The 16,906-nt window shown below is 41.1% G+C and overlaps 1 protein-coding gene across 1 annotated transcript; it reads left to right on the top strand.

The window, feature by feature from the left end:
* Positions 1 to 8,126: 8,126 nt before the first annotated feature.
* Positions 8,127 to 10,961, top strand: LOC307027128 (transmembrane protein 121-like). Its single transcript, XM_079695319.1, has 2 exons — positions 8,127 to 9,034; positions 9,350 to 10,961. The coding sequence occupies exon 2, from the start codon at positions 9,549 to 9,551 to the stop codon at positions 10,500 to 10,502; it is 954 nt and encodes a 317-aa protein (XP_079551445.1). The 5' UTR covers positions 8,127 to 9,034; positions 9,350 to 9,548; the 3' UTR covers positions 10,503 to 10,961.
* Positions 10,962 to 16,906: the final 5,945 nt, after the last annotated feature.

Here is a 16,906-nt window from a genome sequence, read left to right as displayed (position 1 = left end):
TACAAGAACAAAACCATTCCTTAATATTGATGTCTTATCCAAAAGGCTTCACGTATCATCAACTTGTGAGGATGATGACAATGTACCACATCATTGTTCTGGTATCCCATTTTTCCTAACACACCCCAAGTCCGGAAATGGCCCATTGGACTGAAACCCCATTTTACAGTGACAACCCATTTGTTCCGTCAAAAAAATTTCAATTTTTCTGAAGGTTTAAGGATCTGAATATACAATCTCTTTTAAAAGCACATGGCTAACTATTATGCACATATACAGTGATGACATGACCCGCCCTACATGCCTCTGTTTTCCCTGATATTCGTACCTTCGTCTAACTAACCTTGCTCCTCATGCCTAACCTTATGTTTTACCAACCCTAACCAACGAAGGCAATGTAGGGCTTTGGGGAGAAGAAAAGTCATTCTGTATTATAACAATTGTCCATCTATCTATCAGAGTGAGTATTTTCTAAGAAATGGGTGGGTCTTTTCGAGTAACAGACTGTCCACAAAACAGTTTTTGTCTACTTCGATGTGTTTCGGACAATTCGTGTTTTCCACGTAATTGGTCGTTAGAACTCCCTCCTGACGTTTAGCCTTGGACATGCAGCTTTAGCCTTTAGCATGATATAATGCGTGTAGCCATCAAACTCTTTTATAGGGTTGTTATGTTAAAAACAAACAAAAAAAAACTAGAGACAGTGTTCTAAACTAACTGATAAAGCAAAAATGTTGGCTTAATCAGATAACCAGCATGAGTTTATGAAGTGTGGGAACAGTTGTCATTTCAGCTGTTCAGTGTCTGAAAATGAAGTCTGAAATTATAAAAAATCACTGACAACGTTATCAATGTGAACAATATGTACCATATAAAAAAAGGGCTTCACATTTGTAGCATCACGAACATGGACGGCTCAGTAAAGACCGTTGGGTTAGTATGGTTCAATTCGAGTCACATGTATACAATTCATTTTCCTACATGAGCTACAATTAACAGCTAAATCTTTTTATAATTCCTTAATTGTTCCTAATGAAAGATTCAACTCAATCAAACTTGCTAACCTTGATGGCCTACAGATTTCTGTATCTCCAGTCAGTCAGAGTTGATTTACGACCTTGCTAATGTTGCTCATCTACATCAGCTAATTACTACACTACATGGATTTTAAAATAAATGTACAGTGGTAAAAGCTACAATGATTATAAAACACACCATCCTCGGCACACAGTGATTAATGGCCATTGTCAGTCATGGCGCAATATTAGTGCAGCCATTTACCAGGAGCTCTGGAGAGAGGATGGCACATTCTGCTAACGTGTTTCGCCCTCAGATAAGATGAGTTATTGTCAAGAAGTTATAAAATAAACATTCCATTCAACCAGAATTGTTTGAACAGGTATTGTGCCACATGCTAGTTTACAAAGTTTATCTCATCAAGTAACCTCTCGGTTCTCTCAGCAAACAAAAAATCAAATGCACAAGCACACACACACACACACATCCCCACCTTCATTAAGCTAACTGAGCCGTCGTCCCAAGGAAGAACGGTGAGCTGGGTCCGCTAAGTTTCTGCCATTTATATACTACTTTCCCAAATTAGCTGCTTCCCCTGTGAGGAGAGTCAGGAAACTTGCCACTGAAAATGCAAACTAGCTCAGTGCTCTGAAAATGAAGAAACTCGTTACTTAAATGTTCTGTGTTAAACATGTGAAGCTAAGTTGTTAAGATAATAGCCACTACTAAAAAGTGATTCACACAGTTGGGACCAGATGGCTTGTTGGCGTTCGGGGAATATAAAGTTGGCTGTCACTCTAGCAGAGTTAGTCTGTTCATATTTGTTAGTGTTTTATCAGTTTATTCGAAAATGACTAAGTTAGCGATGTAAGCTAGCTAGCTAACAGAAGATCTGCAATAATATCAGAATGAATCATCAAAGCATCACTTTACATTTGCACCCTTTTTTAAACTGCAGCGCGTATCTCCTAATGGAAATGTTTTGGGCCGTTGTAACATGTTCCCCTCAAATATGTGTATTTAATGGAAGTCAACTCAGAGCTCTTGCATAAAAAATAACAGTTACCCAACATGAATGCATGAAAGAAAACAACTCGTAGTGCTGCATGGTAAATGACCTTGACAAGAGGCAATGCACATTGAGGTTTTTTTATCTTCTCTTTTAGTTATGATTGTGGACAGTTTAATTAATGCCATTTCTTTCTGTGTACACAGGCAACCTCGAGGGAGCATGCAAATATTATTTATGGGTAAATTGCCCCATCACAGTTGCTCTGTATTCAATTAATCAGAGTGAGGAAACCACAGAGAGGCTTGCACAAACAGAAAATTCATCAATGATTTCAAGTCTAATAAGGCAGTAAACAAATCACTGACCTGTACACCACCGGTGGCGTACAGTACAATATGTTGTTTTTATGATAAAGTGGTACATTTTTATTTCTCAGCTCCATTAAAAAAAATAAAAAAAAGAACATCCATGGAAACATTTAGAAAATAGACCTGTAACCTCAACCATTTATTGAAAGAGTCACAGTCAATAATATTGACTGAGAACCTCCACAGTTCTATTTTCTGTTTCTTACGATCTATTGAGATTCAGTCACTTAACTTCATTCGAAATGTGTTTCCATGTTTGAGTGGAGAGTATACGGGTTAACAAAAAGCCTTTTAGGAAAATGTGCTTCTAATAAGCTCATCAAAAGAACTTATCCTAGAGAGACGCAAAGTCCATGGCCACTATCGTCTCAGCATTTACTGTAAATAAAGAAAATGTCCATATGGAGAAGGGTAAAGGCCCTCAGTTTAGAAGCACCAACAATTCATCATTATACTAAACGGTTAACGTTGTGTCCAAGGGGGCAACATGGCATTCAAAGCATGTATGTGCTGAAGGTTGTACACAACCAACAGTTTCTCTATCAAGTGCAGAGATTTCTGGCTTTTGAAAACCTCCTTTCTCGTCTGTTTTCGACCCAAATCTCACCGTCCTTCGGCACCGTCCTCTCACAACACCCCCCCAACCCACCCCCCCCCCCCCCCCCCAGCTCGCCTAGCTGCACAGCGTTGGATCATGCTGTTGTGAGTCAGTGAATAGCACTTCACAGTGTGAAGACGAAATCAGAAAGCATAATTATAACAATATTATTTTGCATTGTGACATATCAGCTCTCTACCTCAGAATTCTTTGTGGATCTCCTCCCTAATTAGCTCGCTTGATTTTGCTTTAATGGTGAGGATGTGAGTGATTATTGTGTCACTTACAGGCCACCATACGCTTTGTCATTATTAGGGATGGATAAAAATTGCTCCTGCTGCTGTCTGTACTAAAAGCTTAAGCACTGCTCCTATAAAACACGAGTCCCAGGAAGGTATTTATGATTTAAATAAGCTGATACAAAGTTAAGGGAATAAACTCACTCAGTGAACCTGATACATCTCTAATGCCTTATTCATTAATGTGGTCAAGAGGATTAATCTGTCTTTCTCTTTGTCCAGGGTTCATCGAAGGGAAATATTATCATTCAATCCATCTTGCATTCCCATCTGCGTTTCAGACCAAAACATATTATAAGCCATGAATCAGGATGCCCCCCACCTGTTCTCTCTCTGGGGGAGGCTCTTCTAAAAACAAATCTGTTGTCATCGCAGATTTGCTAGCCATTTTGAAGGTAGCATTTGAACATATTAAATAACCCTCTTGTCGTAATAAACAACATCATCTTACTGCTGTAAATGTTAAATGTTTCTGCAGATGTTGTCCTGCTGTGAGTCGAGTGGGTTTGCTGAGCCATAAGGTTTTTCCAATGCATATTCAAATGTCTTTCGGTTGATTGCCCGATTGTGGCAATAACGTGGCAATCATTCTCTTCCTTGCTGTTGCACAGCCCACCCACATGGGACTCTAAACAAGATCAATCGAATGCAAATACAATGAGATCTAGGTCTGCTTTGTAGTCACCAATCCTCTGTAAGAGCTATTGACGATCCTTTGTCTCCCATTTGACCTGATGTCAAGTCAAATATAGCAAAGATACCAGCATACTTCCCTGTTACGGATCAGATAAATATCATAGCTACGGGGGGCTGAAATTACCCCCTGGTTGGTGAGTAGGGGGTAGAGGAAAGTCTCCCTCCTTCCCCCTCTCTCTGGGCTAATAGCCCCATGGGGAGCAGCTTTCTGCCCACTTCATGTTTCCCATTTGGTGGTTACAACCCTGATGGGGATGTTTAAGGATGGGAAGCCTTAACGCCCCCATTTGTTTTCCTGTAGGTAATCGATGGCAGACTCAGGGTTACAGCTAATGTGATTTATGTGTCCCATTTCAACAGTTATGCTTCATGTACAAATTGTCTTAGGTGATGTAAATTCCCCAATCTTTTCACAACTTGCTGACAGCGAATCCCGGCTGCCAAACCCATGCAATTAATCCATGTTTGTGTCCGTTGCCTTTGTTTTTTCCCCCCCATCCGATAACAACACCTGCAAATCATGAAGATTGAATTTTGTGACACTGAAACTTAAATTCTACAATGGTGACAAACGCGGAGACAAAGATAAAAACATTTCCTCCCACACAAAACGACAAGTCTCAAGGTAATTGGCAGGTATTTCTATCAGGTTTCATGTGGCATAGCGGTATAAATTAATCATGCTTCACTCTTGACTGTTAAGTAAATCATCCACAGTCTAAACACAAAGGAAATCAAATCAACGTATTCATTCAGTGATGCATACCCTTGTAATTATGCCACTACCTGCAGCACATTAATATCTCCCCTTGATTTCACTCAGGGGGAACGTCGATGAAGTAAACATGGATTGTGTGCAATGTGTTTAAAAGTTGTTCAACAAAAACCTTGATCGACTGGGCATACTGTGTTTTAGACACACATAGTCCCCTGATAAAAGCCTTGTTGACATATGCACGAAGGAAAAAAGCGTATGGCAACTAATTGAGCTAGAAATTGCAATCAACTACAAAAAGAAAACTTCACTTGGAAGTCCAAGTCTCTAACTACAATGATGAGTTGTATCTGTTTTAACAGCAGCTGCAATGTTTAGAAAACACATTTTATACATTATTTAAGCTGAGTTCAAGGTGTAGCTCCCAGTGTTGAAATTCTCTTATATCTTTTTCTGACAAGATGATAAAACACGCTTTTCAAGCTGCTGCACTTGGTTGTCAAGGAAACATTTCTGAAAATGTAGTGCGTTGTGCTCTAAGATAGCATTCTCACATATTTGCATAAAAGGCAACATACCACATTTATGGCAAAGACATTCAAAGGAACGTTTTATTTTACAAAACTGAACCACTTTCTCTGCAGCTCTAAAAAAGCAAGGATGTGAAAGCCACAGTGTAGCCTTCCCATGGCTCCCTAACCTAAAGTCCTCCATGTTTTCTGTAGATGCTTTATGTTACAGGGAGTGTAGCTGGCGTTTTATTATCTGATATCTGTTGTGTGTTAGTCTGCTTGGTGCTGAACAGTGATGATGCAGTGTCCCTGTCCTGGAGCCAAGGACAGACCCCAGTAGGAGGCAGAGCGGAGCCTGGTGGAAGGGGAGAGGGCTGAATGGGACAGAAGAGACTCCTGAATGCACCTTTGTTGGGGGGAAATCTAATAAATCATAAAATATAGCTTTGTGTTTATACAACAGTATAATCACATGAATCAAGACGAAAACTTTGACACACAAACTGTAATAAACCATAAACCTGTCCATAAATCAGTTCAATCTATAATAGACAATGCCCTTAAGGGCCAGTGATGTGATTTCCTCTACACTCGTGAATTATTAACACATGAGGAACGAAGAAAAAAGGGGTAAAGCTGAGCATACAGTATATGATCATCCGCTGATGTGAATCAAAGTCCAAGCACAGGTTAACTGCCCTTTAAACAGAGAAGTTATATTGGACTCCAATGTGTATAACAAAAAGCATGTAAATTAAGATATAAATTATAGATCACTGGATGAGATGCGGGGGGATTAACAAAGTGTAAGATAAAGGTGCTGCATCAATCTCCCATACTGATTTTAGCTGGGAGTGAAACTATTAAGATCACAGAGGTGTTACCTTGTGGAACTGACAATAAGCCATCCACTCATTTACAATTCAGCTACCCGGAGTGACTTTGCGCAAATGAGGAAGCAGCTAGCAGCTTAGTGTCTGGCTCAAGGACACAGCGCTGTTAATGGGTGCGCTGCCTGTCACAGGGATCAGACTCGTGACCTTTCATTACACAATTAGTTTCTAACCACCAAGGCCTTCTTTTCTTACAATTTTGTAATGTGTTTCACTCACAACAGTTGGTATTAAGTTAGAATAAGTCTTGTGCTTTATAATGAAATGTAAAATAAATGTTGTTTTAAAAAAAAAATCTAATCTCTGAACTGTTCGCTATCAGACGGTTTAATCCGAACCGGCTGATATTGCAGGGTTTCTGGACTTCCCTTCTGTGTTGTTTACACTTCGATTGGCAACTTCCTCATCGAAGAAAAATGTAGGCCAATCCATATAAAACAGATGTCTGTATATTAATGCAGACTAAAAATGAAAAAGCCAATTGAAAGCCAAATCCTTATCAGGCGATAGCCGATTGGTTCAGTGATTGCATTTTTAACAAAACGTCTCGCCTCTTATGCTTTCCACACAAAATGTTTACCTACAGTACTGTAAATGCAACCAAATTCTGCTAAAACCAGATTGGTCACTACTATTTGAACTAGAAATCAGACTAAAAACAGACAACAAACAGAAACCAGAGATACCAAAATCTTGTCCCGTTGCTCGTTGATTCTGGATTCATATGCAGATATTTGTTTATAGAGACTAAGGAGGATCCTAACTCATCACTCCGAGTGTCAAGGCTCAATTATATCTGACAAATCCAGAGGAAATAGTCAATAAGAAAGCAGCTTGTTGAAAGGCAAAATACGGCTGTTACGCTTGACTGAATTTTTCAAACCACGAAGCCTTCTTATGCTTCCATGATAGGAGCCATAAACAGCCATGATGGCGGCTGTCAGCTGATCCCCATCTGGTACATTTGTGACCATATTCATTCATGACTGCAAAAACCTGCATGATTGATGGCAATCAGGTTTAGTTGTCGTTACACAGTTAGAGGAAAAGTGCAAGAAAGAACAGAAAGCCAATACTTTTGACTTCTCAATAAACTGCAATTCATGGAGTGAGTAGTTATGGCTTCATACTGTAGTAATGAAAGCAGTTTGGTTCCTCTGAGGAAGGATTATCCCTAATTGGCCCAGCTGGATAAACAGAGCTAGTGGTGTTAGCATACTCTATATGGCAGAGAAAAACACACCAACCTTTCTCCACCTTTATTTCATATTATCTCCCAGCCCAGGCATTATTACATCTCAGAGGATTAAAATGTTCCCCTGACATTTAGTCCCACCACGCACATCTCCTGTTCTTTTTCTTCTCGTATCATGTCACTCATCCAGATAATTTTGTTGATTTAAATAAAAAAAGTCTGATATCCCCGTACATCCCTTTACCCCACATCTCTTTTGGGCTCTGGCCCCATCTCAGGCTCCTGATTCACCGCTATGTCCGGAGATCAATAGAAAGGCTCTGTCAGGAGGAGCCACTGCACTCCTCACCCCCCTCTCCCTCCCTTCCCCTTCTCCCCCATTTCTCCACAGACTGCAGACATACAGCCTGCTGGGAAGCTGGCTTTTTAACATCCCATACTGAAGAGCATCTCCTCTTCCTCCACCCCCCCTTTTTTTGTTGCCTCTTTGGACCATTTTACATCTCTGCACCTCAGATGAAGAAAAAAAAATGCACAGAACCTTAATGGGATCCTAAAAGGTGAAGGAAACCAGGGCTCTTTTTTGGGAGCCAAAAAAGAAACAGCCCGAGAAAATAGGATATCAGTGCAAGACACAATGTGAAGAGAAGACAGGGATGTGAGAAGGGAAGAAAAAAAAACACAGGGTGAGAGAGAAGTTGTGCATTCAGCTAAGCTGCAAAAGGCTGGCTCGTTTTTCCTCCCAACCCCCCCCCGCCGCCGCCTTCCTCCACCCCCTGGAAAAGTGTTCTGTCTCTCTCTCCACCTCTTTCCTCTCTCCCTCGCTCTGCAGCTGTGGTCTGCTGAGCGTCACCTCCACACAGCAAGTGCCTTTACTTGAGCAGAAGAGGGAGAAGGGAGAGGAGCGAGGCTGTGAGAGAGCTTATCCCGGGAGTGTGTCTGAAACGCAACAGAGGAGCATTTGACTGTTGGAGTATAGCGCTGGTGGTGCTGGCAGAACATGCACGAGTGGAGACGGGGGAATCCAATAGTGCTGTTGATCCGGGAGTCCCTGGCAAAAGCTGCTTGAGCAGGAGACTGAAAACAGCGCAGCAGCCAGGATCTCGCCAGGGGGGCAACATTTTACAGCGACAACGATGCGTGGAGACAGCTGAAACCTACACACACACGCTGGAAAACACACATGCAAACTACAAACTACTTTCACTACAAACCTCTTCTTTTCTGAAAAGCACAAACTTGCACAGATACAGAATGGTACATTTTCCTGTCCGTGGATCCTGGATGATGGAGAGAAAAACTTCTGGAGAAGGAATTCTTTTTTAAACAGGACTTAATGCAGAGATTTTCACTCTAAGAATAACTTTCTCGATTCGGGGGAGTTGGAGGTTTAATCCCTCTATCTACGCACAACACCACGTAACCTGCTATTCCTAGGAATTGAGAGCGGTTTTTGAGACCATTAAAATGCCTTCTCCCGATTCAGTCTGAGCAGTAAGTGGATTATGACAGCAATATATTGGGATTTCTTCGCTTGAGAAAGGAAAAGAAAACGAGAGAAAAATATCCATGACCGGTGGATTTACGTCGGTCAGAGAAGGAGAGGATCCCGTGCGTTTTTTCCTCTCTTCTTCTGTGGATTACAGATGGGCTTTGTGATCTCCCAGTGCAGTCTCATGGATGATCGCTCGCTGCCAGTCATTAGGATAAAGTACAAAGAGGGACACAAGTGAGTATTCAGCTGGATTTTTATCTCTGAAGGCTTAAGCTTGTGTGAAAACAAGGGTGTCGGAGAGGAATCTGGAATGAGAACACTTCGCAGCAGCTTTTTTCTATCTATTTCAATAACAGAAAATCCAACTGGTTGATTAAACTACTGTGCTGTGTTGTGTTTGATGGAGTGATTATCAGGGTGGTAAGGTAGACACACATCCTGAGATTTTTGTGATATTTAATTAATTATTACAACAAGGATCCTGTATGTTTACAGACCATTTCCCAATGAACATAATTTACTAAATGAGGGGTACTGTCTACCCGGCAGGTGGCTTGGGCACAGGCGGAGATTGATTGAAGCGATCTGTGTGAATCCTATTAATGCATCCTGGACTCTGGCCAAGGCAGAAGCAATGGAGGGGAACACCGCTGTCTAGCAGCCCTATCTGATCTGCACCCACACTGGACAAACCGATCACCCTCTGCACCCCCTCTTCAGCAACAATCCTCCTCTGGCCCAAGCAAGGATGGTACCTCCACCCCCCACCAACAAGCCCCACGTGTGCCTGTCCACCATCCTGATCATGAGCAGCATGGCCTTGATTGATGCCTACCTTGTGGAGCAGAACCACGGACCACGAAAGATTGGCATCTGCATCATGGTGATGGTAGGTGACATCTGCTTCCTGATCGTCCTGCGGTATGTAGCGGTGTGGGTGGGTGCCGAGGTACGGACAGCTAAGCGGGGCTACGCCATGATCCTCTGGTTCCTGTACATTTTTGTGCTGGAGATCAAGGTCTACTTTGTGTATCAAAACTACAAGGCGGACAGGAAGAGCCTGGACGCTCTTGCGAGGAAAGCGTTGACTCTGCTGCTGTCAATTTGCATCCCGTTGCTGTTTGTGGTTCTAGTTGCTATCGACCACATGGAGTATGTTCGCGCCTTCAAGAAGCGCGAGGAGATCCGTAATCGTCTCTTCTGGGTTGTGGTGGACTTGCTGGACATACTGGACATCCAGGCAAACCTGTGGGAACCCCAAAAGAAGGGGCTTCCATTGTGGGCCGAGGGCCTGATGTTCTTCTACTGCTACATACTGCTGCTCGTGTTGCCCTGCGTGTCCTTGAGCGAGATCAGCATGCAGGGCATCAACATCGTGCCACACAAGATGCTCCTGTACCCCATCCTGAGTCTGGTGACAGTCAACGTCATCACCCTCTTCATCCGCGGGGGGAACATGATTCTGTACAGGGACGCCAGGGTATCCGGGATCCTGATGGGTAAGAACATCCTGGCCATCATCCTAAAGACCTGCAGCTTTGTGCAGTACAGGAGACAGTTGCAGAACGCTTCTCCTCCTGCCTTCGGGGTGGAGCTGCAGAAAAACTCAGTGGCCCACACTCGCCCTGCCCCCCCCCCTCCTCAAGTGATCATGCAGGACCAGATGCCCCTCCCCGAGGTGACGACGTGTGAGCACACATGACCCCCAGGAGGCTGGGAGGGCTCAACGTTCCAAACCTTTCGGGCAAGTGAACACGCATTGATGCTTGACGGCACACAGCACACCGCAGCGAGGACAGAGCAGTGCTTTACCCAAAAGCTGTCATGGTGTAAAACTCAGCATCACATGTGACTTTGCAGTTCCTCCAATGAATTCAGTCAACTGTGTATTTTTTCTAACTGTACAAAAGATTTAAAAAAAAGTAAACTACTGTGAGATTAGAAGATATATTTTTGAATTGTGTGTGTTTCATTCTTATCTTAAAGTTAAGGGTCTGTGTGCTGTGGTGTGTGTATTTCTGTTGCTCGAATGTCCTTAGTAGTCGAGGGCTTAACACGATAAGCAACTAATGGGAGCACTCTCTTGAAGGAAGTGTGTTTTCTATATGTGATTCTTTGATATAAAGTATTGTGTACAACATAAAGGCTTTTCTGCTCTTTCTCTGGCTGTAAAAGGTTTTTTTATTCATGAAATATGAGTTATTGCACCAATTGGGTTTGTTCTTACTTTTAATCAATCTTCAGCAATTGCACTTTAATTACACTGGGTTACAAAAGAAAACAGACAACGATTTAGTTTGCTCTTGCTCAATTTACATATAGAGAGAGTTGTGCCTTTGGAATATCTTTTATTTAGAAGTGTAATCTTATTTTCTATGATGAGCGAGGAGGAAAACATGTAGTTATGAGCAGTTTCATCACTGTATAGATTGACCATCATGCCGTAGCCATCGGAAAGAATACACAGCTCAGGGGCCCCAGTGCAGATAGATAAATGAACCTGAAATAAGGAAACCTGTATCCTCCTCAGGCGCACAGTGACTATATGTGCGTGTGCTTAGTGACATATCTCATTTTGTTCTTCACCCAAAAGGACAAAATGGATACTTTGGTCCAGTAATATGGATCCAAACAACAGCCAATAAAACATCATGCCTTCTAAAAAGACAAATCTCTTAGTGTCTCAAATAATCTTTTTCCTCTCAATCACCAGTTGAGTCAAAGCTGGTCTTTCTCATCCTTACGTTTTTACTGATACGTACTTACTTAGAAGACTGATGGTTATCAGAAGAACAGCCTATGAGCATTTGAAGGAGTGTGTTTACTGGGTGGGTTATTGCCAACAAAGCAAGCGATGCAAAAATTAATTGAACAATGAAGTCAAGTGGTGTGATACGATGTTGTCCAAAAAAAGGAATTATCCTGGCACAGGTGTGACAGTTTAAACAATTATACCTTTTTTACAATAGGCTTCTATGCTTGTACTTGGGGTGCTTTCCTTTGCATAACCTCTCTGTCACCACTGACTGCTTGCATTATTTAAAAATGACTGGCTGTCCATTTTTGGTTAAGTCCTTAGAGTGCAGAAGTAGGGCTGCTCAATTAATCGTATTTTAATCGCAATTACCATTATGGCTTGCAACAATTACGAAAACAACGTAATAAAAATAAAACGATTATTTTTTTATTATTATTATATTTTTGGTTTTTCAGTTGAATTATACTTAAAGTTCAGGGTAATCAACTGTTAAAAACATACTGTTCAAAGGTTCTTTCTCCAATAAATGGATGTTTTCAAAGTTAATGAATAATCGCATTTAATAATCGCAATTACAATTGTTGACCCAAATAATCGAGATTATGATTTTTGCCATAATCGAGCAGCCCTATGCAGAAGTTGGTCCAACAATTTGTATCTGTACAAGCCCCAGCTACAGGAAGGTGGCAACTTCCTGTGAAACAGACCAGGCTATTACATCAAGACTACTGTAGCCAGCATTATTTGAATGTGTTGGTGTCCTATGAAGTTACAGCATCAGCAATTTAGACTCTATATGGATTGCATTGTTTTTACAGATCTGTAGCAATAAAAGGAAAAGAAAAATCATCCTTTAGAGATGAAGGCACCGAATGAAAAATTCAGTTCGGGTGATAAACAATGGGGAAAGGCTTTTCTGCGGAAATAGGCTGCATTGCAGCTTTGATTGCATCAATGACCATGAAAACAACAGCATTCTACTGCTACAACGTCAACAAAAGGTTTTCAAAAGTTAAACACACGACTGTAAAAGCGCTTGCAAAAGACGGCATTCAAGTCTTCAACATCCTATTCAAGGCTGAATGTGTATGTCAAAGTAGAGGAGGAGTGTGGAGAAGAAAACTGCTGAACCTAATTGAACTTATTTCACGACATTCAATGTATGGAGCTCAGAAGCCTGCAATGGATAGGTCAGGAGTCGGCGGAGCTCCAAAAAATACAAGGGCACTCTTTTTCACTTTTTCACTTGTCTCATGTCTATGACTCTGATGAGTAAAATAAGAGCATCGATGGGCCAATGGGAAGCACAGTATGCAACCTAATAGTAAGATTCAAAACCAGGGGCCTTTCTCATTTCGCTAATTCCCCTCTTCGACTCCCCTCCTCGACTCCTATCCTTGTGTCTTAGTCCCGCCCACAGGAGATGCGAGCGGAGGAGTCGAGGAGGGGAAATTAGAGTAATGAGAAAGGCCCCTGGTCCCTCTCTCGGTGATGTGATTACTAAACCATTGTTATGGCCTGCAAGGCACATTCTCATGTATTCCCTCTCTCATGTGCAGTCAAGCTGTCGCATATGTAGAACAGGTCCTTTACATAGGCTAAAGCGCTTTGTATTTGAGGTAATGCATTTCCTGCTTTGCTGGCCTGGTTGCAATACCCGACTTTAGGTCTAAATAAAAAATAAATGTTTTATTCCGTGGCTTGGGAAAGTGCAATCAACATTCATCAACATAAGATACTTATTTTGTCAAATCCCGTAATTAGAGAAGTATATCTGGAGCTGCTCCATACCCAATGAATGGTAGATTGATTTTTTTATCTGGGTTGTGAGTCAACCAATTTTTTGTTCTCTCATTTAGCATCAAATGAGCTTTACTTAAGTGTTCTCACTTAAAATGTAAAACGGACCCATATTATGAGAACACTATCAAGGTTGCTTGAGTGTCATATACTGTATAACATCTTTGCCAATTCATTGTCAGAAATGTCAGCATTCAACCCTTTATACGGTGTTCTTGGATTTATATAAATTCTGCACTAATGTGTATTTTGCATTTTTGACTGCTGTGGATGTTCAAGGTTTCGCTTATTTTATCCAATATTAAAAAAACGCTTAATTATTTAGTTTATCGGACAAAATTCAATTATACAACACCAAATTTGGAGTAAAGGCCCAAATGGACAGAGGGTGTCTGACATGCACACTTTCGAAGTACACCTAATTTTACATCTGCATGTACCAAAAGTATTAGGCCGCACTGCTTTGATGCCCCTACTCTGTTTTTCCTGCAGTTTATTGTGTATCGTAATATTAACTTTACAGCGTGTTAAAATGGCAACTGTCACTACTGGTTGGTCACATCAGCTGTCACCACTTTATTCTGATGGCTGTCAGGTTTGTGTTCTTCCTGTATGAAGGCATCTGTACTCTTAAAGAAACAAATACTGCTGGTTCTGTGGTGTTGGAACGTCATATCTGAAGCCTGCAATGCCCCATGGGAGCATCAAGTGACGTGCGCCAAATTAGGCACTGTAATTAAAGCTTTCTTTAAGTTTGGGCAACAAATATGTCAGACAAATTGCTAAAAAATAGTTTTTTCTTCTGAAATGAAAGAGTATTGAGTAAGTTATGTATTTAAACTCCACCGCTGACAGTACTGAATGTAAATTGTTTAGTATTGAATCAAACATAAGTACACTGTACATTTAAGGCAGTACACTGTACTTTATTATAACTATTTAAAGTTAGAAAATCATATAAATAATTAGTTTAATCTCCATATGCTTTTAGTATCAACAAAGCGCTAACTTTAAGCATACAAGGCGTGCTAATAACATTATGTTTATATCATGTAAGAAGGGTATTAAATCACAAAATGATGTTCACTCCTCTGGAAGCCCCCAGCGTGCCTTTGGGCAGTCTCCCAACCCGCACCGCCCACCCCACCTCACCATGCACCGCCAGGCCCTGAATAAATGTTGCATTCATCCAGATGAACATGCTTTTTTGCTTTGCACTCACGAATGTTAATAAACTGGGGTGGCTGTTGGATGCACCTACACACTCGCCACATTAACACTGACAAAGCGTGGCCCGTGCCAAGCAAGGAAGACGGACGGCTGCAGTAAATTCACAGCTCCACCTTCGTTGGTCTTGGACGGCAACGGAGCGGGGTAACAAATATATTTTCCATTGAAGGTATGTTAGAGCATGAGGAGAAAAAACCAGTACAGAAAAGTAATGCTCATCAAGTATTGATTCGCTTGTCGAGAAGGTAACTATGATATTTTAAAAGGCCATTTTCTAAAAACAAATAACAGGGCTTATTTTAGGATGAAGCAGAGGAAAATAATGCAGCAGAGTGTATTCAATGCTCCTCTGTAATGCTGTAACTTACAGTAGAATACTCTTACAAACAGTGGAGCAGCTAGTTCACATTATAAGAAATGCTTAAAGAGAAATGTGGATTATGTGCACATGAGTGAAGAACAGAAAGATCAAAAAGTAATTCTGCAATATTTTAAACTAAATTCCTCCTACTAAACATATTACACGCACAGATTTTCTAAGCACTTGTACATTAGCTCTTGGCAACATTTCACGTCCTTGAACTATTTTGCTGAGCAGTTGCAATTAAACATTTCTCAGTCAAGACACTTATGCCACTTTTTTTAGTGCTCTCAATCACCAAATTACAGCGAGTGTAGTTAAACTATTCCCTCACATATATATGCCTTTGTATGCATTTTATGAGAGGAGATCTGAGTGCAGAGTACAGCTACCCCTGTAACAGAGAGAGGTTTCACTATCTTGCTTATGCACAATTCAGCGAGGATTAACAACTGCTGTAAAGTGTGAACTCGGCGGAGGATCAAGCTTGTGACGTGCAGCTAGAGCATGATCTCTCTAATAATCAGGTCACTCTGCAGGACTGCCAGCAAGTTTCGGTCGACCCAACAGGGAACCCAGGTGTCGGGAGATGAGAGCGGGTCGCTCGGAGCGATCTGAAGTGTTGAAGGTAAATGTGAATTATGGAGAGCTGTTTCAATATTTAAACTTGTTGGCAGTTTCTTGAGATTTAGCATTTAAATCAGAGCAATTCTGCAAGTTTTCTGTCAGCAATGTTGACCTATAAAATATTCAGATGGTTTATGATTCTCTGCTGCTGGCAGGGCTTTTTCTCAGGCACCATTTACAAGTGAAGGCATTAGTCAAGCCCTTTAAGACCTTTGAAAACCCATTTGCTTTGTGTCATACTTATTGTTAAAAGAAACACTGATCACTGCAAATTCACTTTGACTAAAAATACTTAAGTTCGTAAGAGACTATAAACAGGTATGATCTTTCTTTTCATGTTTACCTTGTGAAAGCTGCAGAACAAAACATTTCACCTTGTTGTCAGTTCCACCCCCTGCAGTTGGTCAAATCCCGTCCCCACACCTGTCACTCATGTTGATGGGCTGTCTACTTTGAAACAGCATCTAGCTGTAGGCTAAGGAAACTGACAAAAAAAGAAGGGCACCAAAAGCATTAAGAAACAGACGTCAGGAGCTCAGACACACACCAGAGATTTCTTAAATAGGTCTTCTTTTGTTGATACAAACCAAACCAAGGCAAGTTGATCATCCCAATAGTTCGTAGATTAAAAGCCAGATTTATGCAAACAGATAATAGTAACATCAGATGAGCTATCCTTCTGTAGTTTAATATATGTTAATGAGTTTCAATAGTGGGTATTTGTTTAATAAGTTGTTATAGGTCAGACTTGATTACATTTCTAGTTCTGTGTTTGTATTGGCTAGGGCCCGTGTTGGAGTGACCGAGCTATTTTTCATTCTAATGAGGCAAATCTGGCATTGTAATCTTTCCACGGCATGCCGCTGGCATGACAGTGGCTACAGCCAGACAATTATGACTGAGAATTCATTTTGTTTGGGGGCGCTTCTCAGCTGGGTCCTGAAAGATTAAATAAAGCCTCACAGAGAATGTGATGTATCTCTTACAGTGAATACTGGAGCATCTGGGGGAAAAAAACTCATACTGTGCTGGGCAATGGCTATTTGTTTAAAACGTCTGGTATGTGCTCATTCAGGGTAATGATCTGCAGACTAAGCTAATGCCTAAATATTACCAGTGGCACCTCATGTCAAACATGTAAACTACTCCTTTGAGACTAAACGAAAACCTAATTACACATGTTAACACGCTGAATGAATCTCCATTTAATAAACATGTTTTAGTTTAACAGAGTCAGCTAACATTTTGCTGACAGTTGTTTGTCATTGCAAATGCTTGATCCATCCTTTTCTCTCAATATTAGCATGTTGCGTATTGTAAATATGAACTC

Source organism: Notothenia rossii, assembly GCF_949606895.1.
Source record: "Notothenia rossii genome assembly, contig: scaffold_588, whole genome shotgun sequence".
Lineage (NCBI taxonomy): Eukaryota > Metazoa > Chordata > Actinopteri > Perciformes > Nototheniidae > Notothenia > Notothenia rossii.
Note: the sequence above shows the minus strand (reverse complement) of the source record. Positions and strands in the feature narration are given on the sequence as shown.

Bases quoted from the DNA above. Each gene is read 5' to 3' on its own strand.
- LOC307027128 (XM_079695319.1), top strand. From the start codon at position 9,549: ATGGTACCTCCACCCCCCACCAACAAGCCCCACGTGTGCCTGTCCACC.